We start from the raw sequence: 27,797 nt of genomic DNA, 5'->3' as shown, positions 1-27,797 counted from the left end.
CTAACTACCCTTTGTTCCACTTGACCCTCCCTTCTAGATTGTAAGCTCTAACGAGCAGGGCCCTCTGCTTCCTCCTGTATTGATTTGTATTGTGACTGTACGGTCTTCCCTGATGTAAAGCGCTGTGCAAACTGTTGGCTCCATATAAATCCTGTTTAATAATAATAATAATAATAATACTTATTGTAAGTGCAATTTTGTTTTTTAATCCATTAAATTGTTTTATTGAATTACACTATGGGAGCCTTCTTTCATTTAACATGAGGAAATATTGACTGCGGGCTGCATCAAGGATGCCTGTAGCAGTGAAGCTGGGACACCTTGTTGACAAGCATAGAGACCCGGGCTAGGGGAATAATAGGAGATTGTGATCTCCCTAAAAATAGATCAACACAGCTGGTAAGCGGCAGTAATTGCTCAGGTGGAGGAACTTTATTTCTATTTCAACTTATCACTATTCCTTGGGTGTTTTTTTTTTTTACGTTTGAAGTCACCAATTATAAAGTGAACTGTGGATTTCTTTTATGAACTGATTCCTGGAGTGTTGCAGAATTGTGGAACTTTTCTGGTTTGGTATTGTGGACTATATTGAATATATGGCCCTAAAGTATAAGTGATACCTTTTTGCCAACATCCGAGTTCACTATTCATTTAGGACTCGCATGCAAGTTCGGCAATCAGTTTAAATTATTGTTCATCATTAACTTCAGGTAATTAGGGAGTATGAGTAACTAATGTTGATGCACGTTTTCAATATTACATACATAAATTGTTGATGTATGGTATATGCACATATAGGTCATTATATTCACTATTTATATAGCGCAGCTTATTTCTTTTAAATTACATAAGTGTGATAGCCTGGTACAGGTATAAAAGATGATACAACATCACTGGGGAATGCTTCAAGCCTTGCTGCCCTCTAGGACTGGGGATGTCCTGAAGCCACCACGAAAAAACAAAAGAGGGCACACCAGCCTAGTGTATTATCCCACAGCATTTATTTAAGATCAACAAGAATAATACTCACAAACATGTGAATTAAAATTGCTCATCGATCCTTAATGTCTAGCGTGTTTCGAAGGAAATCCTCTAATAAAAGGTGCTTCAAAATGCGTTAGCCACTAAGGAGCCCAGTGAGCTCCCCCCCGGAGTGTGGCAAGTTTAGGACTAATTGCCTATAGAGGAGTAGCTCGATAAGCATATTTAATTCACATTTGTGGGTATTATTTTTTTTAAATAAATGCTGTGGGATAATGCACTAGGCTGGTGAGCCCTCATTGGTTTGTTTTTTGTAGTACACACTCCCATAACACAGCACACAGGAATAGAGTTGAGGCTGTAAATCACAGGGTATGTGCTGGAGCTCTACCCGTCCCCTTCTTTCTCTTGGTGTCAGGAAAACTTGTCAGAAGTGACTCATGCAGATAGAAGAACAGGGGAGCAGACAGAAATGACACTTAGTGCTCTGGATTGAGACAAGTGAGGGGATATGCTTCATTCATATTCCAAGTCATAGGTTTACCACCTCTTTAATGGTATTACATCCACGCTCACATAGGGGAATACGAATTTGTTGGTATAGAAATAGGAAATTCTTAAGTACAGAGGCCTTTCACATCAAACAAAAAATGAATAAAGCTTTTATTGTATACCAATATGACAAATCTTTATTTCATGCAGTCACTCACCTGTTCAAACTTCCACCCATCAGACATGGTGGACACCATCTGTGTAAGCTCCTCCTCCTGGCACTGTAACACTCTGTATACATGTTTTACAGGACCCTGGTAAAAGGTGTTAAAGCCATTAGCACTGTTAGTTTGAATATACCCATGTGTACAACCTAACAAATACAAGGGTCGTTAGACAAAGTACTAAGCCAAACAAATGTACGCAGTGATCTATGTACTTTTGCATGTCATAAAAGTTCATTCCTAAAGTCACCATGTCACCTAGAATTGATGCTGAACTCCAGCCTTTCCTGCAGTGTCAAACACAACAAGGAGAGAGGCGCCTCTAAGAGTAGACGTTTCGGCAAACACTAATAGGCATACAGTTTATGCACTCACATTTAGAAGTAGTATTAAAGGGGTTGTAAAGGTAAAAAAAAAAATCCCTAAATAGCTTCCTTTACCTTAGTGCAGTCCTCCCTCACTTACCTCATCCATCGATTTTGCATTTAAAATGTCCTTATTTCTTATGAGAAATCCTCACTTCCTGTTCTTCTGTCTAACTCCACACAGTAATGCAAGGCTTTCTCCCTGGTGTGGAGAAAGCCTCTTGATGGGGGAGGGGGCGAGCAGGAGTGTCAGGACGCCCACTAACACACAGCTCCTTTCTCTATCTGCAAAGTAGAGAGCGTCCTGACCCTCCTGCTTGGCCCCTCCCCCCTCAAGAGGCTTTCTCCACACCAGGGAGAAAGCCTTGAATTACTGAGTGGAGTTACAGACAGAAGAACAGGAAGTGAGGATTTCTCAGAAGAAATAAGGACATTTAAAAGCAAAATCAAAGGATGACGTAAGTGAAGGAGGACTGCACTAAGGTAAAGGAAGCTATTTAGGGAAATTTTTTTTACCTTTACAACCCCTTTGAGAGCAAATCGTTCCTAAAAAAAAAAAGTCGAGTTCCTCCACAGCAGCCGGCATCCATCTACATGGAGCGATACCATCTCAGACAGCGCCAGACAATATGGACGAAGGGGGCAGTCTGCAGGAGGGCCCACCTCAATGTTTTTTTGGGACCGATTTGCTCTTAAATACTACTTCTAAATTTGAGTGCAAAAACTGTATGCCTATTAAAGTGTTTGCTGAAACGTCTACTCTTAGGCTCTATTCACACCTAGGCGTTTTGACGCCCGACGATATTGCAGCCTGAAATACGCTGGAGGGGTGATTTAACATTGTCGGCTATGGAGATGGTTCACATCTCCACGCCAAACGGCAAAACGCCTGAAGCTCAAAACAAGTCCCTGACCCTTTTTTTCAGGCGGCTTTGGCGTTCGGCTATAGCCGACAATGTGTAAATCACCCCTCCAGCGAAAACCGCAGTAAAAAACGCTGCGTTTTGTCGCGGCAAATCGCGGGACAAAACGCAGCAATTTGTTGTGGCAAATCGCGGTACAATACGCCGCGTTCAGGTGTGAATGGAGCCTTAGGGCCGGTTCACACTGCTGTGAATTCTATTGCGAATTTGTTTTTAAGCACATTAGCCAACAAGCAAATGTTAAATTTAGAAACCAAAACTGCATCCTTAAAGCGGGAGTTCACCCAAAAATCAACTTTCTGCAGTTAGATCCAGCATACTGCCGACATCTGCAGTATGCCGGTCTTTTTTTGTTGGTACTTATCGTTATAGCAGTATTTCTTCTATGGCTCCGAGCGGGGAATCCTTCGGGGAATAGGCGTTCCCGAAGGCAAGCAAGTTGATTGACGGCCTTTGATAGCGCGTCACGGCTACCGGAAAAAGCCGAGGTGACACTTGGCCGTTTACGGCGCCTGCCGTGTAGAGCTGACTGCGCAGGCGCCGTAAATTGCCGAGCGTCACTCGTGTGCATCTTCGGAAGCCGTGACGCGCTATCAATCAACTTGCTTGTCTTGAAGGGAACGCCTATACCAGGAAGTAATCCCCGCTCGGAGGCATAGAAGAATTACTACTAAAACGATAAGTACCAAAAAAAAAAAAGACCAGCATACTGCAGATGTCAGCAGTATGCTGGATCTAACTGCAGAAAGTTGATTTTTGGGTGAACTCCCGCTTTAATACAATTTGCAATGTTTTTTTCTGACAAATATTGACACATTTTTTGCCAGCTTATTGCTATTTACCAATCCCTGGCACACACAGTACACAACATTGGTCATTAAAAAAACAGCATGTCAGAATCATTTTGTACTTGGAATAAAAGAAGTCTTCAGGTTTAAAGGTGATGAGTATAAAACACCAAAGAAATAAGACGTCAAGTGGCAAGATTTACCTGTGAAGTTCGATTCTCATTGTCTCGAATGCGCTCTTTTACTAGCCGGACCAATGACGCAATGTTGTAGAACTCCGCTTCTTCTAACACACCTGCAGTGGAATGATAAACACAGTTTCAGAACGGAATGGGCATCAATAAATTAGAATTTAGGGTTTTAAATGTTTCCCTGTATTTAGAAGACACACTTGAACTTGATTATTTAATATGGTACACACTGAATTATTGCAGCTTATAATTTATGATTGTTTTCTATTGCATAGTAAAACAATGTAAGCAGGCATGTCAAACAGATGGCCAATTCTTCAAGGGCACTGTATTATGTCTACTGTGGGCACCAGCTATTATTGGCATGTCAAGGGAAAAAAATATGCAGTACATCTCTGCAAAACATGCTCATTTCCCTGCGTTTTATCTCTTACACGCTTAGAAAATACCCTCTATAGACCCAGGGAGAACAGAAAAAGACCTGTTTATCTGCCAGAAATGCACTTGGTTCCTTAGTGCTGCTGTGGGCTGACAACACTAGTGTTGCCACCTCATCCCATTAAACACATATGAATTACACATGTTCTGAGGCCAATTTAAAGAGGAACTAAAGCCTCCTGAAAAAAATAAAATTAAAAAAATAAAATAAACCCTGCAATACAAAGGCATAATGAGCTAGTATGCATAACATTATGAGGTACTGAGATCGAAGCCCCCCCCCTCGTTCGCCTCCTCCGTCCATTACTACCGGATATCACGGCTCCGGCGCTGCGATTGGCCGGAGCCGCGTGGGAGTCATCAGTGACGGCATGATCGCCTTCACTAACAGCACGCTCAGTGCGCCTGCGCCGTTATCTACGGCGCGCATGCGCCATAGACATCGGTGCAGTCTTTTCTGCAAATATCTCCTAAACCATGTAAGTTAAGGAGATATTTCTTGTACCTACAGGTAAGCCTTAATCTAGGCTTACCTGTATGTAAAAGTGGTTTGTAAGGGTTTACAACCACTTTAATGCAGATACGGCACCAAGTGAGTTTACTTACCTCCTTAAGTCAGCCACAGAACCTGTGTAATTAATATATGTTCAGTTTTAAAAGGGATGAAATGGCAACCCTAGACCACACACCGCTTTATTATGAAAAGAAAAGTAACCCATCTGCGCTCAGACACATCAGAAATTATTTCTTATAGAGAATAATGATGATAATAGTGGTAAGTGTGCAAATTGATAAGATATCTGAAAAAGGACTTGGTAATGGTAGGGGGAAGAGACTCCAGGACTGATGCAGCTGAAGAGTCAGGTGCAGCTGAAAGGCCAGGGATCCAGCTTTTCTGAAATAGCCAGCAGCCTCATTAACCACGAGAGCGGGATATCCCGCAGGGAGGTATGGGTGGAAAGGTGAGTGAGAGCTTGAATTACAGCGCAGCAGTGTTCAGATTCGGTAAAGATCCTTGGGGGTATGCAGAAGACATGAATTTGGCCACAGCGCACATCAATAAAAGCATATATCCATTTATTGCACAACGTAAGTAAACACTTTGAGCCGGTTCACACTGGGGCGACTCGTCCATGCAATGGAACCGCTCTAATAGGAGCGACGCAAGTCGCTCCGACTTAGAAAAAGGTTCTTGCACAACTTCGGGGGCGGCTCTGGGCGACCTTCATTGACTTCTATACAGAAGTCATTTTGCAGGTCGCCTCTGAAGTCGTGCCGTGGAAGTGTGAACTGGCTCTTACATTCAAGTAAACGCAGGTCTGCTTGAGCTTGGAACAGTGTACTTGATAAATGAGGAAGGGCCTCTGAAACGCATTGTACATGCCCCTTTACTTCCCCATGCCTGCTGCCCTGGTCCTAGGAGTTTGTAGATGGCGCTTTCTTCACATCCCTTTAGCCCGTCCGGAATCTTGTGCATGGCAGACACTGCACTCAGCTTTCCTCTGATTCATGTTCAAGCAGACCTTTGTTTACTTATGTTGTGCAATAAATGGATACATGCTTTTATTAACCACTTCAGCCCCGGAAGAAGTGGCTGCCCAATGACCGGGCCAATTGCGCAGTCGTGCGACGTTGTACCCAAACAAAATTGGCATCCTTTTTTTCCCCCCACAAACAGAGCTTTCTTTTGGTGGCATTTGATCATCTCTGCGTTTTTTTTTTTTTTCCGCTATAAACAAAAAAGTGCGACAATTTTGAAAAAAAAAAAAACAACACACAATATTTTTTACTTTTTGCTATAATAAATATTAGGCCAATATGTATTCTTCTACATATTGTTGGTAAAAAAAATAGAAATAAGTCGCAATAAGCATATATTGATTGGTTTGGGCAAAAGTTGTAGCGTCTACAAAATAGGGGATAGATTTATAGCATTTTTATTATTGTTATTTTTTTTTTTTTTACTAGAATGGTGGCATTCTGCGATTTTTTATCGGGACTGTGACATTATGGTGGACACATCGGACACTTTTGGGACCATTGGCATTTATACAGCGATCAGTGCTATAAAAATGCACCAATTACTGTAAAAATGTCACTGGCAGGTAAGAGGTTAACACTAGGGGGCGATCAAGGGGTTGTCTTCCCTAGTGCGTTTCTAACTGAGGGGAGGGGACTGACCTAGAGGAAATTACAGATTGCGAGTTCCTAATGGCTAGGAACCCACTATCTGTCTTCCCTCCGCTACAGAACAGGGATGTGTGTAAACGCATCACAACCGCCAATCAGGAGCATCGCCATCCCGCTTAAAGGGACCAACTTACACCTACGGCGGTACGCAGGATCGTGTTGACCTACAATGACGGCGGGTGGTCGGGAAAGTGGTTAACGTGTGTGCTGTGGCCACTTTCATGTCTTCCACAGCTTTACTATGGACTGAGTGTTATCACCCCTCCCGGTGTATTTTGCTAAACTAATCACCCACTCCTGCTCTCAGATCACTACAACATAAAGTCTATATTTTTTCTGCAGCCATAAGATAAGAACTAGGAGGGTTAAGCCTTAGGCCCCGTACACACCATAGAATCCATCCGCAGATAAATCCCAGCAAATGGGTTTCAGCGGATAGATCCTATGGTGTGTACACGCCTGCGGATCTTTTTCCGCGGATATATCTCCCCTGGGATAGATTCCAGCAGATCGAATATTTGCTGACATGCACAACATATCCATCTGCTGGAGTCCATCCCAACGGATGGATCCGCTGGTCTGTACAGACTCACCGAATCCATCCGTCCGAAGGGATCCCCCGCATGCGTCGCAATGATTCAACGCATGCGTGGAATTCCTTATATGACAGCGTCGCGCACGTCGCCGCGACACGTCATCGCCAGAGGATTTCGGCGCGGATTTCAATGCGATGGTGAGTACACTCCATCGCATTAAAATCTGCTGAAATCCTCGAGAGGATTTATCCGCGGAAACGGTCCGCTGGACCGTATCCGCGGATAAATCCTCCCGTGTGTATGGGGCCTTATACAAAACTACTAGTTTTTTTTGTTCAACCTAAGAAGCTGAACGAAAAAAAAAATGACAGCTCAGGAGGAGCCGCTGTACTAACTATGGATGTTAGTAAATCGATCCCCTCTGCTGTGCTATTGTGTTCTGGCGGGTGGTGGCCCCCCTGCCAAAACACTCTGGTCATTGGCTGAGAGTGCTCATCGGGAGCCAATCAGCAGACTTTTTTCTGTCATGCCCCCTGCCGTACACACCGGCCGAATGTTGGCCAGTTTCTATTAATCTGGCCAATGGCACCCAACATTCGACCCGTGTACACTAGGCTTTAAATAGACTCAAATTCTGACAATAACATATTTGCACAGATATAACAAAGTTCTTCCAGTGGTATTTTTAGCAGACCAAAAGGAAACAATTAAGAGGAGCTCATTATTAGGATTTACCTACATTTTATTTCCAGAAAAAGAGTTTGGCACTTCGGAATGTATTATAGAAAAACTTGTAACTTTCAATATTTATTGACAAAGAATGGGGTCATTAAACATCTTTTTACTAGGGTTGTCCCGTTACCACTTTTTTAATACCGAGTACAAGTACTTTTTTTTTTTAATGTCATGCGACAGTGGCACATGTGTCAGTATTTTTTTTTTTGTTTTACAATGCTTTCTTAAGGGGGGGGGGGGGGGGGTGGATGTGTCGGTGTGTTTTTTATTTACATTTTTATTATTTTTTTTTAATTTATTGCAATTTTTTTTTTAGCCCTGTTGGGGGGCTTTGGTGAGATATCGGGGGTCTTAACAGACCTCTGACATCTCCTCTTTGAGACATAGAAAGGACACGTATTCCCCAGTCCCTTTCTCAGCCGCACTGAAAATGAATGGACGGGAGACAGAGGCTCCTCTCTATTCATAAACTGAAGCATCGTGAACACAGGTTACGATGTTTCAATTATATGAATGGACAGTCAGTGATCACTGACTCTCCTCATTTGGAAAAGGTAGGAGCCGGGTTTACCGGGGGGGGGTTCCGGGGAGAAGCTGTCAGGCTGTATTGAAATCTATATAGGAAGATCGGTGCTCGTAACTCCCCTCGCCACACCGATCATTCCTGGATGCCCAAGTATCGGGTGAAGCATCGGAGCATTCCCAGCCCCCCCCCCGGGTTCAAGTACTCGGGGAAATGCTTGGTATCGGTACCGAAGCCGGTACTAGTATCGGTACAACCCTACTTTTTACAGTATCTTTTTACCAATGTATTTATAAGGAAGTGGTCCAAAACACTGGAGCTGATAACGGATAGCTGATTGTCTTAGGTTGAACAAATTGCAGAATTAAAAAAAAGTGTTGTTGTGAGCTCATATTTTACGGATTGTTGGATACATATATCTATGAGAGCTTGCTTAATGTGGTAGAAGGGTCTTTTTAACAAAAATGAGTCAGTCTAGAGCATTAAACGATATCTGGGAAATTTAATAAAATCTTGACAGTTTTCTGGAGGGGGTTTTCTTAACTACTAGCCGACCAGCCACCGTCATTATACGGCGGCAGGTCGGCTCTCCTGGGTGAGAGCCCGTAGCTATACGGCGGCTCTTTGAGCGGCCACTAGGGGCGCGTGCGCACCGCCGAAGGTGCGCGCACGCCCCCGACTCCCGTGTGTGCCCGGCGGGCTCGATCGCCGTCGGGCACCCGCGATCGCTCATTACAGAGCGGGGATCGGGAGCCGCGTGTGTAAACACCCAGCTCCCGGTCCTGTCAGCGGGGGAAATGCTGATCTTCTGTTCATACAATGTATGAACAGAAGATCAGTGTTTCCCCTAGTGAGGCCACCCCCCCCCCACAGTAAGAACACACCCAGGGACATACTTAACACCTTCCCCGCCCCCTAGTGTTAACCCCTTCACTGCCAGTGGCATTTTTATAGTAATCCAATGCATTTTTATAGCACTGATCGCTATAAAAATGCCAATGGTCCCAAAAATGTGTCAAAAGTGTCCGAAGTGTCCGCCATAATGTCGCAGTACCGAAAAAAAAAAAAAATAATAAATCGCTGATCGCCGCCATTACTAGTAAAAAATATATATTAATAAAAATGCCATAAAAATACCCCCTATTTTGTAAACGCTATAACTTTTGCGCAAACCAATCAATAAACGCTTATTGCGATTTTTTTTTACGAAAAATATGTAGACGAATATGAGGAAAAAAAATATGTTTTTTTATATATTTTTGGGGATTTATTACAGCAAAAAGTAAAAAATATTAATTTTTTTCAAAATTGTCGCTCTATTTTTGTTTATAGCGCAAAAAATAAAAACCGCAGAGGTGATCAAATACTACCAAAATAAAGCTCTATTTGTGGGAAAAAAAGGACGCCAATTTTGTTTGGGAGCCACGTCGCACGACCGCGCAATTGTCAGTTAAAGCGGCGCAGTCCCGAATCGCAAAAAGTGCTCTGGTCTTTGGGCAGCAATATGGTCCGGGGGTTAAGTGGTTAAAGCAGGGGTTCACCCAAAAAAAAAATTTTATATTACATCTAGCAGAGCCAGTATACTAAGGACATTACATTTCGGCAGGTCATTATTTTTTTTTCTCTGTACATACCTTTATATCCTGATGTTGTCCAGGGCTTCCGGGTTCCGATAACTGCAGGACTGGGCGTTCCTATACTTCCGTTGGATGATTGACGGCTTGTGAAACAGGTGACCTGTCGCACAACGCGCATCACCAGATGTCGGGAAACAGCCGAGCTGCGAGTCGGCACTATACGGCGCCTGTGCAGTGAGCTCTACACTGCGGGCGCAGGCGCCGTATAGTGCCGACTCGCAGCTCGGCTATTTCCGGAAATCTGGTGACGCGCGTTGTGCGACAGGTCACTTGTTTCACAAGCCGTCAATCATCGAACGGAAGGATAGGAACGCCCAGTCCCACAGTCATCGGAACCCTGAGGCTGGGATAGGAACGCCCAGTCCCGGAGTCATCAGAACGCGGAAGCCCTGGACAAAAATCAGGATATAAAAAGGTAAGTACAGAGGAAAAAAAATAAAAAAAACCTGATGAAATGTCCTTACTATGCTGGCTCTAATGTAAAAAAAGTTTTTAGGGTGAACCTCCACTTTAAGAACTACCTGCACCCAATTCAAACAAGCCGTTGTGCCAGGCTCGGTACCATTACCAACACGTGCAGCTAATTCAGGTTGTTCTTTCCTACTGCTGCTTTAAAAACTTGTCCCTATGCCAGCAATATTCCTAAGGGATAAGTTCACCTTTAGTGACATGTTACACACATATTTAGGGTGAAACATTTTACTAACTGATCAGCCCCTGCACCTTCCTCAAGTCGCCATTGTGAATGGGGGCCGGAGATCTTCTCCCCGCTGTCACAATTAAAAAAAACTTGGTAATGCGGGGGGTCCGCCCACCCAGCTTTTTCATTCATTCACAGGAGTTCTATAAAATGGGAGAAACACCACCGTCAGCCATTGCTGCTGACCACTTGTAATTCTCAATGAACTACCATGGTGCCGATGAGTGCTCTTTATGGAGTCTTCCCGTCATTCAGTAACTTCCTGCCCATACGAGGTACTGGCAGACAGCTACAATGACAATCTGCAGGAGCCTGAGATTGCACCCACGATCTGCTGATCACGGGAGCAATGCTTTACAGGCTCCTAATAAAAAGGTTTAAAAAAGGCGAACTCATCTTTTAAAGAATTATCCCCAGTTTGCAGATAAGAAAACTTGTGGTAATTAGGATCACCTCTGATCTGGTATACAGAGGTACTGTATTTTAGTGCCCAAAGTGGGGCATGTCTATACATACAGTCAGCATACACTGTCATGTATGTAACAGCTTCCCACACAGTATTGCATCCCCGCCCCCATACAGCTGTCACCCTGAGGTCAGGGACACTGGTGAGGTCATGGCTTGTTCCTGGTTGGGTGAAGCCACATGCAGTTTGATGGGGAACTTAGAGATTAGTTCCCATCAGGCCTGCTTAAAGGGGGGGGGGTTCACCCTAAAAAAAAAATTCTAACATTACATTGAGCTGACTTCTGACACTGACAGTATGCTGATCTTTTTTTTTTTTTTTGCCGTACATATCGTTTTATCGCCATTTCCCCCCCTCCCCGGCTTCCGGGTAGTGAATCCCGCGGGAGTGGGCGTTCCTATTCACAGGCTAAGTGATTGACGTGATGACAAAAGCTTCCCACCGGCGCATACGGCACGTCACGAGTTGCCGAAAGAAGCCGAACTTCGGTGCGCATGCGCCGTATAGAGCCGACTCGCAGTCCGGCTTCTTTCGGCAACTCGTGACGTGCCGTATGCGCCGGTGGGAAGCTTTTGTCATCATGTCAATCACTTAGCCTGTGAATAGGAACGCCCACTCACGCGGGATTCACTACCCGGAAGGCGGGGGGAATAGCGATAAAACGGTATGTACAGCAAAAAAAAAAAAAAAAGATCAGCATACTGTCAGTGTCAGAAGTCAGCTCAATGTAATGTTAGAATTTTTTTTTAGGGTGAACCCCCGCTTTAACCTCCGATTGGCTTCACACAGCAGTGGGTGGATTCAAAAGCTGCCATTGGACTGAATTGCAGCCATTTACCTGCTGCCATGTGCGGTTAATCAAAAGTAAAGCGGACCTAATGGAGAACTAGTCTCTACCATCCCCTAGTAGAAAGCTTCTTGGTCATGTGCCCGTTAGTGTGACACCATTTGTGAACTCCCCTGTGTCTTTATTCCTCACCTTCCTCTGCTAATTCTTTGCCGAGTATTAGCTTCCCATGTCGTAGATAATTCAGGATTGGCCCAAAGTAGGTAGGGTCACGGTCAATCAGATAGGCTCCAGTTTCATCCTAGGAAACAACCAGCAAAGTACTGCTTTTAGCTGAGTTTTAAAATACACAGACCAATTATCCGACAATACATAAGCTGCCATTACCATCTCTATCCATTACTTCACATTTATAAAGAAACACTGAAGAATTCATGTAAATATAATGGTTTACTTACTGAAGGCTAATAGACTGTTCACTTTGGAAGGGAATTTTCCCCCGAGCTTATAGAATGTGGTGAAATTTCACTTTGCAAAGAATAGCCAATCATGTGCAAGGAAAATAAAAACTACAAAATGTTTGATTTCTTTGCTTGCACATGATTGGATGATGGAAGTCAGCTGAGCTTCATCTCATTTACTAAGCTTTGGGGAAAATTCCCTTGGAAAGTGAAAATTCTGTTTGCCTCCTCGCTGAGCTATTGTGTTCAGATAGAGGGAATGCCCAGCCCCTCAGCCAATGAGATTCCCCCTCCTGATTGGCCGAGACACAGCAGTGGCGCCATTGGTTAACTGACTGACAGCAGTGGGAGCCAATCAGGAGGGGGAATCTCATTGGCTGAGGGGCTGGGCAGTCCCTCTATCTGAACACAATAGCTCAGCGAGGAGGCAAACAGAATTTTCACTTTCCAAGGGAATTTTCCCCCGAAGCTTAGTAAATGAGATGAAGCTCAGCTGGATTTGCACAAAGCAGCCCGGGTTCTCCTCTTCTCGGGTCCATCTTTGGTGCTCCTGGCCCCTCCCTCCTGTCGAGTGTCCCCACAGCAAACGGCTTGCTATGGGGGCAACCGAGCAAAGTCATAGCTCCCTGTGTCCATTCCGACAAGGAGCCGTGGCCCAGCCCTGGCCCCCCGATCTACTGATTGGCTGAGACACAGCAGTGGCGCCATTGGCTAACTGACTTTGACAGCAATGGTAGCCAATCAGGAGAGGGGGGGGGGCCCGGGCAGGGCCACGGCTTCTTGTCGTAATGGACACAGGGAGCTATGACTTAGCTCGGTTGCCCCCATAGCAAGCCGTTTGCTGTGTGGACACTTGACAGGAGGGAGGGGCCAGGAGCACCAAAGATGGACCCGAGAAGAGGAGAAACCGGGCTGCTCTGTGCAAATCCACTGCACAGAGGAGGCGAGTAGAAAATGCTTGTTATTTTATAGAAAAACAAGACTTTACAATCACTTTAATACACACATACTGGCTAGGCAGTTGGAACAGTAAATGATGCTCATCAGCTGGAGGGTTCTTTTAAAGCCGAGTTCCACCCAGAAATGGAACGTCCGCTTTTTGGATTCCTCCCCCCTCCAGTGTCACATTTGGCCCCTTTCAGGGGGGAGCAGATACCTGGTATTTGCTCCCACTTACAGCGATAGATCGTTGCAGATTCCGCAGCGATCTACTCTATGTCCAACCCCTCCTCCCAGCTGTCTTCTGGGAAACACACATGTCCCAGAAGACAGCAAAGACCAGTGAAGATGCGCATGCGCAGTAGGGAACCAGGCTATGAAGTCGCAAGGCTTTACAACCTGAAGATGCCGACGCCTCCACCTGGGAGCCGAGGGACTGATCAGCTTCAGGTGAGGACATTGCGGGCGCCCTGGACAGATACCTGTCCTAATATTAAAAGTCGGCAGCTGCAGTATTTGTAGCCGCTGACTTTTAATCACAGGCAGTGAGACATTTCATGATCTGTGCAGTCGCGGACTGGGAAGCATCTCACTGCCTGCAATTAGCGCTGCACAGTGGCGGTGACTTGTCCTTAATGTTCCCCTAACGGGAAAGTTCCTGTAAGGACTGCGCAGGCGCAAACTCGCCGACGGAAATCTCCGAACCTCGGCCGGCATCCAGGCTCATTCCTTACAGCGGAGGGTCACCCAAAAATCAATGTTCTGCCATTAGATCCAGCGTACAGCTGACATCTGCATCTTAACGTTTTATCAGCGTTGTTATCCGGCTCCGGGGATTTCTGCGGGGAATAGAGCGGGGATTTCTGCGGGGAATAGGCGTTCCTAAGCCAAGCGGATTTGATTGACGGGCTGCTAAAGCGCGTCACGCCTTCCGAAAATACCCAAAGTGACACTCGAGTGTTTACGGCGCCTGCGCAGTCAGCTCTACACGGCAGGCGCAGGCGCTGTAAACACTCGAGTGTCACTTCGGGTATTTTCGGAAGGCGTGATGCGCTTTAGCAGCCCGTCAATCAAATCCGCTTGGCTTAGGAACGCCTATTCCCCGCAGAAATCCCCGCTCTATTCCCTGCAGAAATCCCCGGAGCCGGATAACAACGCTGATAAAACGTTAAGATGCAGAGGTCAGCCATACGCTGGATCTAATGGCAGAACGTTGATTTTTGGGTGAACCTCCGCTTTAAGGAATGAGCCTAGATGCCGGCCGAGGTTCGGAGATTTCCGTCGGCAATTTTGCGCCTGCGCAGTCCTTACAGGAACTTTCCCATTAGCCGGAACCATATCGGCAGATCAGCGGCCGCGGGCATGTGGGATTGCGAACACGCCGAGCCCATCCTTCGTGGGGAGGATTCCTTCATCCACCTGGAATGTGTGGAACAGAGTTTATTTTTGTGCATTCAGCTTGTTGAACGCAAAAACAAAAAACACTGAATGGGCTACACACATAGGGTAGTCACTTTTTTGCGCTTCATGTGGCGGTTTTTGCAGATTTGGGGTGCCATGAACAACGAACCCACTGCAAGCGCCGCACACAATTTGTAAGAGAGAATATCCTCAAGGAAACGCTCTACATCTAAATGTATACACTATATGTGTGTATAGGAGACAGCGTACTCTCTACATCTAAATGTATACACTATATGTGTGTATAGGAGACAGTGTACTCTCTACAGATAAATGTATACACTATATGTGTATATAGGAGACAGTGTATTCTCTACAGATAAATGTATACACTATATGTGTATATAGGAGACAGTGTATTCTCTACAGATAAATGTATATACTATATGTGTGTATAGGAGACAGTGTACTCTACAGATAAATGTATATACTATATGTGTGTATAGGAGACAGTGTACTCTCTACATCTAAATGTATACACTATATGTGTGTATAGGAGACAGTGTACTCTCTACAGATAAATGTATACACTATATGTGTGTATAGGAGACAGTGTACGCTCTAGAGATAAATGTATACACTATATGTGTGTATAGGAGACAGTGTACTCTCTACATCTAAATGTATACACTATATGTGTGTATAGGAGACAGTGTACTCTCTACATCTAAATGTATACACTATATGTGTGTATAGGAGACAGTGTACTCTCTACATCTAAATGTATACACTATATGTGTGTATAGGAGACAGTGTACTCTCTACATCTAAATGTATACACTATATGTGTGTATAGGAGACAGTGTACTCTCTACATCTAAATGTATACACTATATGTGTGTATAGGAGACAGTGTACTCTCTACATCTAAATGTATACACTATATGTGTGTATAGGAGACAGTGTACTCTCTACATCTAAATGTATACACTATATGTGTGTATAGGAGACAGTGTACTCTCTACATCTAAATGTATACACTATATGTGTGTATAGGAGACAGTGTACTCTCTACATCTAAATGTATACACTATATGTGTGTATAGGAGACAGTGTACTCTCTACAGATAAATGTATACACTATATGTGTGTATAGGAGACAGTGTACTCTCTACAGATAAATGTATACACTATATGTGTGTATAGGAGACAGTGTACTCTACAGATAAATGTATACACTATATGTGTGTATAGGAGACAGTGTACTCTCTACAGATAAATGTATACACTATATGTGTGTATAGGAGACAGTGTACTCTCTACAGATAAATGTATACACTATATGTGTGTATAGGAGACAGTGTACTCTACAGATAAATGTATACACTATATGTGTGTATAGGAGACAGTGTACTCGCTACATCTAAATGTATACACTATATGTGTGTATAGGAGACAGTGTACTCTCTACAGATAAATGTATACACTATATGTGTGTATAGGAGACAGTGTACTCTCCACAGATAAATGTATACACTATATGTGTGTATAGGAGACAGTGTACTGGGGGGGACCATGGCGGCTCCAGGTCAGCACCTTGTCTGAATCCAGGTCCGGGTCTTCTTGGCACAGGCGGTACAGGAAGGATTTGGGCTCCCGGCACAAGGTCTGTTTGGTGGTCTGGAAGTACGTGCCGCCCACGTTCAGGCGGACCCATTTTCCGGCCGTTTTACCGGTAATTTCTTGATGTCCGGGACTGCGGGGACTTCGGGGTCCGGAGCAGGAGAGGCCCGGGCTGGGGGGTCCGCTCCGCGCAACCGGTATGGTCAGACTACACGGGGATTCCCGCGGTGGTTCCGCCATGGCTGGTCAAACCGGACAGAACCGGGATAGCGGCGGTGCCATAATACCGATAACAGCAACGTGTAAGGCTTCCGGGGCATGGAACTGTCACTTCCGAGGCCGTCAGAAATCCCGCTCCATATTGCTACACCCGGTGTAGCAGTAAATTCTGTATGCCATGAAATCTGTATCCATGGCATCAACTGCGCATGTGCCGATTTCAGTCAATTGAAATCGAGCGCAGAGCTACTGCCAACGAACACAGCGGAGTTTTATTAACCCTTCACTCGCCGAGAAATACTGCCGACGAACACTGCAGAGTTAAAGGGGTGTTCCAGCCAATATTTATGTTTATTAAAAGTCAGCAGCTACAAAAAGTGTAGCTGCTGGCTTTTAATAAACAGACACTTACCTGCTCCAGCGTTCCAGCGACGCGCCTGCCGGGGCTCCGCTCCTCTCCCCTCCCCGGCCGGCGTCTTCATTGTCACTGTGGGCACCCGGCCGTGACAGCTTTCGGCTTCAGGGCCGGGCACCCACTGCGCGAGCGGCCCGGCGCTGCGCTGTTTGATTGGACAGGCGATCGCCTAGGACCTGTCACGTGTCCTAGGCGATCGCCTACAGGGAGGGGCTGCTGTAGGCGATTAAGCTTAATCGCCTTACCAGCCCCTCGGCGGAAGTGGGACAGGAAGTCCCACTCCTCCTGAAGCCCCCACTACCCCCCCCCCCCCAAAAAGATTTACATGCCAAATGTGGCATGTAAGGGGGTGAGGAGTGGGATAAGCGGAAGTTCCATTTTTGGGTGGAACTCCTCTTTAAACTGGACCTGGCTTCATCTGGATGACCCCCGGGGGGGAGATAGTCTGTATGTTACGAGGGGGGGGGCTGTCTGTATTTCATGGCGGTCAGTCTGTATTTCACAGGGGTCAGCACCGCCTCCATATTGCTACACCCGGAACATAGGTGGCAAAACCGCGAGCTAGGCCGGGACAAAGTCTTCGGTACTGCATCACTTTAACTGACAATTGCGCAGGTGTTCGAAGCTGAACCCAAACGAAATTTGCGTCCTCCCCCCCCCCCCCCACAAATAGAGCTTTATTTTGGTAGGCTAGATCACTTTAAGGCCAGGGTTCATACTAGTGCAATGCCAGACATTGCATGCGATTCGCACTGCATTGCTGTTCAGATCACATGCAATGCGATTTCAGCCATACAACCTGTATGTTTAAAATCACATCTCATTCGCACCAAAATGGTGCAGGACTCTTTTTTTTGGTCCGCACTGGAATTGGAACGCATGGGTGTTCACACTTATGCGATCGGATTCCTGCACCGTTTTACAGTTCGCACTGCGATCTGATCTGGGGGGTGTCGTTAACTTTACATTGATACCCACAGCGGTTCACAGATCTCAGTGTGAACCACTATGCGATTCAGGTGCGATGCAAGAACCTGCACTGGATTTGCAGGGTTCTCGCAGCACACTAGTGTGAACCGGCACTTAAAGCGGAGGTTCACCCTAAAACAATTATATACCATTACATCCAGCATACTTCCGACATCTACAGTATGCTGTTTTTTTTGTTTTTTTTTTGCCGTACATACCGTTTTATTGTTATTTTCCCCCCGGCTTCCGGCTTCTGATTCCCGCGGGACTGGGCGTTCCTATTCAGAGGTTAGATGATTTACGTCTGGTGAAAAACTTCCCCTGGCGCATAAGGCGCGTCACCAGTTTTCCATAACTAGCCGACCTGCGAGTCGGCTCTATATGGTGCCTGCGCAGTCAGCTCTACACGGCGGGCGCAGGCGCCGTATAGAGCCGACTCGCAGGTCAGCTAGTTACGGAAGATTTACATGCCAAATGTGGCATGTAAGGGGGTGAGGAGTGGGATAAGCGGAAGTTCCATTTTTGGGTGGAACTCCTCTTTAAACTGGACCTGGCTTCATCTGGATGACCCCCGGGGGGGAGATAGTCTGTATGTTACGAGGGGGGGGGCTGTCTGTATTTCACGGGGGTCACTCTGGGGGTAGGTCAGCCTGTATTTCACAGAGGGTCAGTCTGTATGTCAAGGAGGGGGGGTCTGTCTGTATTTCACAGGGGTTAGTCTGTATTTCACAGGGGTCAGCACCGCCTCCATATTGCTACACCCGGAACATAGGTGGCAAAACCGCGAGCTAGGAGGGGGCGGGACAAAGTCTTCGGTACTGCATCACTTTAACTGACAATTGCGCAGGTGTTCGAAGCTGAACCCAAACGAAATTTGCGTCCTCCCCCCCCCCCACAAATAGAGCTTTATTTTGGTGGTATTTTTGATCACCTATTTTTTGCGCTATAAATCAAAAAAAAAAAAAAAGCGAAAATTAAAAAAAAATATATATTTTACTTTTTGCTATAATAAATATTGGGGGATATTTAAATTTAATTAAAAAAACAAAAACAAATTACAATAAGCGTATATTGATTGGTTTGCGCAAAAGTTATAGTGTCTACAAACTATGGGAAAGATTTGTGGCATTTTTAATTTTTTTTACTAGTAATGATGGTGATCTGTGATTTTTAGCGGTACTGTGACATTGCGACAGACAGATTGGAGACTTTTTAAAAATAAATTGGGACCATTGGGGGGCGCCCTCTGGTGGCCGCGAAAGGAATGGACGATTTTGCCCAGGAGAGCCACTCTGCCGCAGTTTTTCTGTGTGAGCCCATCAGGAACAGGGTAAAGCATCAGTAATTGGAGATTTTGATGAGTTGCTGTCTTGGCACAACACCGGAGCGTGCCTACACCCCGGTACACGGTATTATGAGCGGACGTAGTTAGTCCGCTTCAATGCTAACCACCTAAATGGGCACCTTCATGGCGGCGACAACTTTTTTACTCTCTATCCACTGTTGTGTAGACGCTTTCCGGTGTCCTGTCAAATTAGCCAACTTGTCAGAAACTCCAGCCACCTCAATTCAGTTTCTTTAACTACTTGCCGACCAGCCGCCAGGGGATAAATGCCTGACCGTCTGTTCATACAATGTATGAACAGCGATCAGTCATTTTTCCTAGTGAGGCCACCCCCCCCTACAGTTAGAACACACCCAGGGAACATACTTAACCCCTTCCCCGCCCCCTAGCGTTAACCTTTTCCCTGCCAGTGGCATTTTTATAGTAATCCAATGCATTTTTATAGCACTGATCGCTTTAAAAATGCCAATGGTCCCAAAAATGTGTCCGAAGTGTCCGCCATAATGTCGCAAAAAATCGCTGATCGCCGCCATTACTAGTAAAAAAAAAATATTAATAAAAATGCCATAAAACTACCCCCTATTTTGTAAACGCTAGAACTTTTGCGCAAACCAATCAATAAACGTTTATTGAGATTTTTTTTTTTTTTTTTTGCGAAAAATATGTAGAAGAATACGTATCGGCCTAAACTGAGGAAATTTTTTTTTTTATATATTTTTGGGGGATATTTATTATCGCAAAAAGTAAAAAATATTAATTTTTTTCAAAATTGTCGCTCTATTTTTGTTTATAGCGCAAAAACTAAAAACCGCAGAGGTGATCAAATACCACCAAAAGAAAGCTCTATTTGTGGGAAAAAAAAAGACGCCAATTTTGTTTGGGAGCCACGTCGCACCACCGCGCAATTGTCAGTTAAAGTGACGCAGTGCCGAATCGTAGAAAAGTGCTCTGGTCTTTGACCAGCAATATGGTCCGGGGGTTAAGTGGTTAAACCATCAGTAATTGGAGATTTTAGATGAATTGCTATTTGGACACAACACCGGCAACCGAATACGCTTGAATGACTCACAATAATGAAAATCAAATACCATAAAATATAAAAATATAACACACACAACAAAGATAAATAGGATGTGCATAAATCATATATGAGTCCCTTTTTTAGGAGGAACAAATAAATGTGCCAGCTGGCACGTGATGCGAGGTGATCTGTTACACCTATAAATTGGTGACCAAACACAAAACTGTAGTGATTGCTGATTAATGGGTAAAAAAGTTCATGAACATCACAGAGTCAAATAAGCGAATGGATGTCTCAGGACAAACTTCCTGTATCTATTCGGCCAGAAGGAGAATGTCTCCTGTGTGTTCGCTGAAGCGGCCTGGCTCTTCCTTCTCCCTGCCTCAAGGTAAAGCAGCCTCTCGGGTGACTGCCGCCAGGGGGTTTTCATAATCGCCAGCGTCTGTCTCCCGTGGGCGGGGGTTGCTGTTTCGGATGATCTGCCGTCCGTCTACCGCGTGGGAGTTTACAAGATCGCCTCCGTCTGTGTCTCCCGCTGGAGTTGCTGTTTTGGATGACCTGCCATCCATCTGCCGTGGGGGGGGGGGGAATTGTGAGTGTTGGTTGTGCCACCCCCCCAAAATAGTGAGCACCAGCAGCCACTGGGCAGGAGGAACTGGTTGTTGTCAAGAATAAAGTAAAGCATTGTAAGCCAAGAATGTGTTAATAAACGTACATGTAGTACTTATTGTGGGTATACAAAAAAGGTAGGTTATTGGTTGCTAGAGCGGAGTAGTAAGGCAAGAAGGGGATCAGAAACATGGGAAAATCACTATGCTAGCCACCAAACTGTCACCGACTTACCGCACATTCTCTCTCCCAAAAATTAAAACTCAGGACGGGACTACAACCCTTAACCCTGAACGCATACTAAAAGCATTCCAGGGATTCTATTCTACATTGTACCGGTCTGATGACTCAGCTGAGATTTCTGAGATTCGCTCCTATATTGACAAATTACCCATTCCTAACCTCCACACGGGTCATGTTGATCTCATGGAAGACCCCATTTCCACGAAGGAAATCTTGGAAGTAATCAAAAATTTGAAGGGGGGATCAGCACCAGGGCCAGATGGCTTTTCGACCCTGTACTATAAAACTTTCGCGGAGGCACTAGCCCCATACCTCACAACACTTTTCAACTCCAAAAGAACGGGAGAAGCCCTACATCCTCATTTGAACGAGGCTTTCATATCGGTTATCCCCAAACCCGACAAGGATACGGAACAGGTAGAAAACTACAGGCCCATCTCCTTGATCAATAATGATCTTAAAATTCTCACAAAAATTTTAGCTAACAGAATAAATTCATTTATTACCCATTATATTCATAAAGACCAAGTAGGTTTTATGCCAGGGAGACAGGGCCCAGATCAAATCAGGAGGGCAATTGATATTATTTCGGTATTACAGTCAAGGTGGGATGGGGGTCCATCCCAGGAAGGTTTTCTCCTATCACTGGACCTTCAGAAAGCCTTCGATTCTATTTCATGGCCATATCTTTTTGAGGTTCTAAAACGATGGGGGTTTGGAAAGAGCTTCCTGGGGCTACTGCATTCCTTATATTCTGGACCACAGGCAAAGGTCAAATTGCAGGGGTATTACTCAGACCCTATTAAGATCACCAGAGGCACCAGACAGGGATGCCCCCTGTCTCCCTTGATCTTTGCCATATCGATAGAAACCTTGGCTATCGCCATCAGATCCAATCAAGATATTATTAGGGTCTGTTGCGGACAGCAAACCCATAAGTGTGCTTTGTTTGCAGACGATGTTCTTCTTTTTGTTGCCTCCCCGGGGACCTCTTTACCCGCCATTTGCAAGGTGCTTGAATCATTCGGATATGTCTCGGGTTTGAGGGTTAATATGAAAAAATCACAATCTTTGAACATAACTCTGCAACCTACAATTGTAGAACAACTGAAGACTTCATTCAAATTCCAGTGGGCTGAATCCTCTATTCATTACCTTGGGATAAATCTAACTAATACATTTGAAAACCTTTATCAAGCTAATTTCCCTCCCATGTTTCGCAAACTTGAAACTGACCTACAAACATGGGCTACTCATTAAATCTCCTGGTTAGGACGAATCAATTCTGTCAAAATGACACTCCTACCTAGACTACTTTATTTGTTTAGGTCCCTTCCAATTGCTATAAAAAAAGACCAAATTAAAAAATTCCAGGGCAAAGTGATTAAATTTGTTTGGGGAGGTAAAGGATACAGGCTAGCCCAAAATGTACTATTTAGTCCCACTACCAAAGGAGGTCTAGGTCTCCCTCATCTATTTCGGTACTATCAGGCAGCTAGGTTGGCCCAATTATCGTCTGTCTATTCTGGAAGAGAAAAACCTGATTGGATAGAGATGGAGGGACGGGCTATTCCTAACCGTCCATTAGATGACCTACTCTGGTACCCACAAAAATTAAGACCTGCTATATTGTCTCTGACACTATCTCAGGCCTTTAAGCTTTGGGATGACCTACGGAATTCCCCTGCTTTAATTTCCAATATGCGTCCGTTAGCTAACCTCTTTCAAATTCCCCAATTCAACCCGAATATGGACACTCAAATTTTCCATTGGTGGATGGATAAGGGACTCTATAGGATTGGACACTTTCTTTCTTCATCAGGCCCAATCACATTGGGTCATTGTATGGGGACATTAGGGATGCCAGACTCTGAAAGGGATCGGCACTCCCGGATATCCCAATTCATCTCTTCAATATGGAAAAATAAGCCACACCCCCCTGATTTCACTCATTACGAGCGATGGTGCATTCAAACAACGGAACAAAGAGGTGGCATTTCCATCATATATAACTCACTTTCAGAGCCTGCATCCAAATTCTCTTACATGGAGGCGTGGGAAAGAGATCTGCAGATGACCTGGGGCTTGGAGGAGTGGCAAAAGGTAGGGACAAGAGCCTCTAAAGGTCTCATCAACATTTCCTTGATAGAAGCTAACCTTAAGGTTTTCATGAGATGGTACTTGGTCCCCTGTAGATTGGCAGCAATGTTCCCATCTACATCCCCATTATGCTTTCGAAACTGTCAAGCCCAGGGTTCCATGTTGCATATCTGGTGGGAATGCCCTAAAATCAGGGGTTTTTGGAACAAAATCTTCTCTCTCATCAGGAAGGTGACCGGTATGCCGGCTGAAAAATCTCCACAAATAGCTTTACTAGGGGCCAGAGTTCCACAGACCTCTAAAAATACTCAAAAATTAATAGCCTTCATGCTTACAGGTGCTAAAATTACGTTGGCCGGAGCCTGGAAACAACCATCAGCTTCAGTCCAAATGGCCAAGAGGAAAATCTCCTGGATTATGCACCAGGAGAAAATGGTCAGTTTGATACATAATTCATCCCAAACCTTTGAGGCAGTATGGGAACCCTGGGCTAGATATGTAGGCATTTCCATTATATAAAGACGAAGGGAGGCGTGAAGATTTGTCTTTAATTTTTTCCATGTTCTTCTTTACTTTTTTGTATCGGAAACCGTGGACTAATTTACACAGTCTGTAGTTGGCAACATCAATATATATTCTCTCTCTTTCTCTTTCTATTTCTGTCTCTTTCTTCCCTCTTTGTTTTTATTTTTATATCCTACTTTTTCTTCATATAAATTTGAAGTATAAGCAATCAGTCTCATCTTTTTTAATTACATTAGAGATTTCTTGCTTTGGTCTTCTTAGTATTTTTTTCCTTCTGGAGTCTCCGGTCCTCGCCGAGACAGGGTAATGAGTTGGGGTTTTCCCTACTCCAAGGTTGCCCCACGGCCCAGGAAACCTCAGTCATTCCGGGGCTAGGGGTGCATCCTCGCCGTTATTAAGCACATTCTATGAGCTTAATGTTTTCACTGATTCCTAGGCACAGTATGACCCCATTGAGGGTGCCGGGAATGCTGTCAGTATTGAGTGCTATTGTTTCTTTTATCTTTATTCTTTTCCGTGTGACAACTTTTTAAAAAGTGAAGAAGAATACCCTGTTTATGTAGAGTAATGTTTCTGCTCTGAGCCGATTGTCTGATTTTGATTTTGAATTGTATGTATATCATTTAGCCCCAGTCTGTTCTGGTGGCTCTTGAAATGTACTGCACTGCTTTTCAATAAATTTATTTAAAACCGAAAAAAAAAAAAAAAAAAAAAGAAACATGGGAAATCGGCACCATAGAAGACAAAGAGCAGAAGAAAACTATTAATGCTGGGCTTACTGTAGCTATGGTAATGTAAACCATCTTGCACCCTAAATAAATTAGGTTAGTCACAAGAAAGGCATCGCCTACATTTTTACTTTCCTAAAGCTGTAGTATGGCAGGCTACATGAGATTTTACCAATCACAAGGGCAGAATAATGCATTTGTAGGAAAAAATTGAGGCAACATAGAGCTTGGTAGGCTAGATCACTTTAAGGCCAGGGTTCATACTAGTGCAATGGCAGACATTGCATGCGATTCGCACTGCATTGCTGTTCAGATCACATGCTATGCAATTTCAGCCATACAACCTGTATGTCTAAAATCACATCTCATTCGCACCAAAATGGTGCAGGACTCTTTTTTTTGGTCCGCACTGGAATTGGATCGCATGGGTGTTCACACGTATGCGATCGGATTCCTGCACCGTTTTACAGTTCGCACTGCGATCTGATCTGGGGGGTGTCGTTAACTTTACATTGATACCCACAGCGGTTCACAGATCTCAGTGTGAACCACTATGCGATTCAGGTGCGATGCAAGAACCTGCACTGGATTTGCAGGGTTCTCGCAGCACACTAGTGTGAACCGGCACTTAAAGCGGAGGTTCACCCTAAAACAATTATATACCATTTCATCCAGCATACTTCCGACATCTACAGTATGCTGTTTTTTTTTTTTTTTTTGCCGTACATACCGTTTTATTGTTATTTTCCCCCGGCTTCCGGGGGACTGGCCGTTCCTATTCAGAGGTTAGATGATTGACATCTGGTGAAAAACTTCCCCTGGCGCATAAGGTGCGTCACCAGTTTTCCATAACTAGCCGACCTGCGAGTCGGCTCTATATGGCGCCTGCGCAGTCAGCTCTACACGGCGGGTGCAGGCGCCGTATGGAGCCGACTCGCAGGTCAACTAGTTATGGAAAACTGGTGATGCGCCTTATGCGCCAGGGGAAGTTTTTCACCAGACGTCAATCATCTAACCTCTGAATAGGAACGCCCTGTCCCGCGGGAATCAGAACCTGGAAGCCGGGGGAAAATAACAATAAAACGGTATGTACGGCAAAAAAAAAAACAGCATACTGTAGATGTCGGAAGTATGCTGGATGTAATGGTATATAATTGTTTTAGGGTGAACCTCTGCTTTAAGCAGATGTGTTTAAATAGTGCAGGAACGGCACAATACATTATAAAGCCCCATACACACAGTAGGACTTTTTGACAACAAACTTCAAAACTAGCACGTTTTCAAAAAAATCCTACCGTGTGTACGCTCCATCGGACAAACTTTTTCGGTTTTCATCAGACAAAAGTTTGCTCTGCAATTGGACAAACTTTTCGGCAACAAAAGTCCTATGGTGCAAGGTCCTATCGTGTGTACAGAAAACCATCGGACTTTTGTCCGAAGTACAAACACACATACTCAGAACCAATGTTAAAATCAACCAACAATAGCAGAAGTTGACCAAAGGGTGGCGTGAAAGAGCAAAAAAAACATGTGATGTTGGGAAAGTTTGCAGAAAAGTCCTGCCGTGTGTATGCTATGGGTGTGCCCGGCCAACTCCCTTCAAACAAAAATCCATGGAAAAGTTTGTTTGAAGTCTGATCGTGTGTATGAGGCTTTACCAGCCAAATAAAAGAGCCACAGGTGTACGATTTACCGTACACATAGCATGGGGTACTATGTTTTGTAACAAGCACATATGGGTTATAATATCTTAAACCAGGGATGAGATTAGAAGCACAGGTGCATGGCTCTCCTATAGGTATGTTGTGAAAAAGTAAAATTTATTGAGCTAACATCTAGAGAAGTCGGCACAGAAAGTGTGTTGTAGTCCAGGATGGAGGGCAGACAACTGGGAGCAGGGTTAAAAACGTGTATACTTTAAAGGGTATAGCTAATTAAAATAAATTGTAAATGGGGAATAGTAAAATGCACTGTAAATTAGCAGTTTGGTTTAGACAGCTGTGGACTATAACTTACTCTTCTCAGTCTGCTGTCTCTCAGTGAGACCTTCCACTCCTCTCTCTTACTTTTTCTCCCCTACACACAAGATGGCCCTGGAGGGGTGGAGACTGGAGAGGAAGAGACCAAGGGGCTGATTTACTAATATCAATGCGCTGCGCCGGTTCATGGCTTAATTAGTACTCCGGATGAATCCCTAATTAGGCGCATGAACCGGCGTAGCAGCAACCGGCGCAATGCAAGTAATATGTAAAGCCGCCGCCGAACTCCCTATAGAAGTCTATGGGAGAAATCAAAAGTGTTCATTTTAAAGGTTAATATGCAAGTTTTGTCCTAAAAAGTGTTTGGGGACCTGAGTCCTGCCCCAGGGGACATGTATCAATGCTTTTTTTATTTTTTAAAACTGCATTTTTTTCGGGAGAAGTGATTTTAATAATGCTTAAAGTGAAACAATAAAAGTGAAATATTCCTTTAAATTTCGTACCTAGGGGGGGTGTAAAGTCAGCCTGTGAAATAGCGCATGTTTCCCGTACTTAGAACTGTCCCTGCAAAAAATGACATTCTGAAGGAAAAAAAGGCATTTAAAATTCACTCACGGCTATAATGAATTGTCGGCTCCTGGCAATTCTGAGAGGATTCGTTCTTAAAAAAAAAAAAATGCGTGGGGGTCCCCCAAATTCAATTACCAGGCCCTTCAGGTCTGGTATGGATATTAAGGGGAACCCCGCCGTAAAAAAATAAAAAAATTACGTGGGGTTCCCCCTAAATATCCATACCAGGCCCTTCAGGTCTGGTAGTGGATTTTAAGGGGAACTCCACCCCAAATAAAAAAAAATGGCATGGAGTTCCCCCAAAAATCCACACCAGACCCTTATCCGAGAACGTTAACCTGGCTGGCCGCAGAAAAGAGGGAGGGACAGAGTGCGGGCCCCCCCCTCTGGGGACAAGGGCCTCACCCCCACAACCCTTGCCCGGTGGTTGTGGGGGTCTGCGGGCGGGGGGCTTATCGAAATCTGGAAGACCCCTTTAACAAAGGGGACCCCCAGATCCCGCCCCCCCCCCTGTGTGAAATGGTAATGGGGTACATTGTACCTCTACCATTTCACCAAAAAAAGGGTCAAAAATGACAATAGCCGGTTTTTGACAATTCCTTTATTAATATCTTCTTTCCGCGCTTCTACTTCTTCTTTTCTTCTTTCATTCGGGTTTCTTCCTCCATCTTCCT

At 44.7% G+C, this 27,797-nt stretch overlaps 1 protein-coding gene across 1 annotated transcript in view; it reads right to left on the bottom strand.

Annotated features, from left to right (window-relative positions):
- Positions 1–16,814, bottom strand: part of KCTD2 (potassium channel tetramerization domain containing 2) — a 29,560-nt gene extending 12,746 nt beyond the window's left edge. Inside the window, exons 1-4 of the mRNA XM_040330071.1 lie at positions 16,374–16,814; positions 12,169–12,277; positions 3,977–4,068; positions 1,692–1,787 (exon numbers count right to left, since the gene is read on the bottom strand). Coding sequence (XP_040186005.1) covers positions 1,692–1,787; positions 3,977–4,068; positions 12,169–12,277; positions 16,374–16,640 — 564 coding nt within the window. The 5' untranslated portion in view covers positions 16,641–16,814. The remainder of the gene's footprint in view (positions 1–1,691; positions 1,788–3,976; positions 4,069–12,168; positions 12,278–16,373) is intronic.
- Between the last annotated feature and the right edge of the window lie 10,983 nt (positions 16,815–27,797).

This window comes from Rana temporaria, chromosome 12, assembly GCF_905171775.1.
Source record: "Rana temporaria chromosome 12, aRanTem1.1, whole genome shotgun sequence".
Classification (NCBI taxonomy): Eukaryota; Metazoa; Chordata; class Amphibia; order Anura; family Ranidae; genus Rana; species Rana temporaria.
This window is presented reverse-complemented; position numbering and strand designations above follow the sequence as displayed.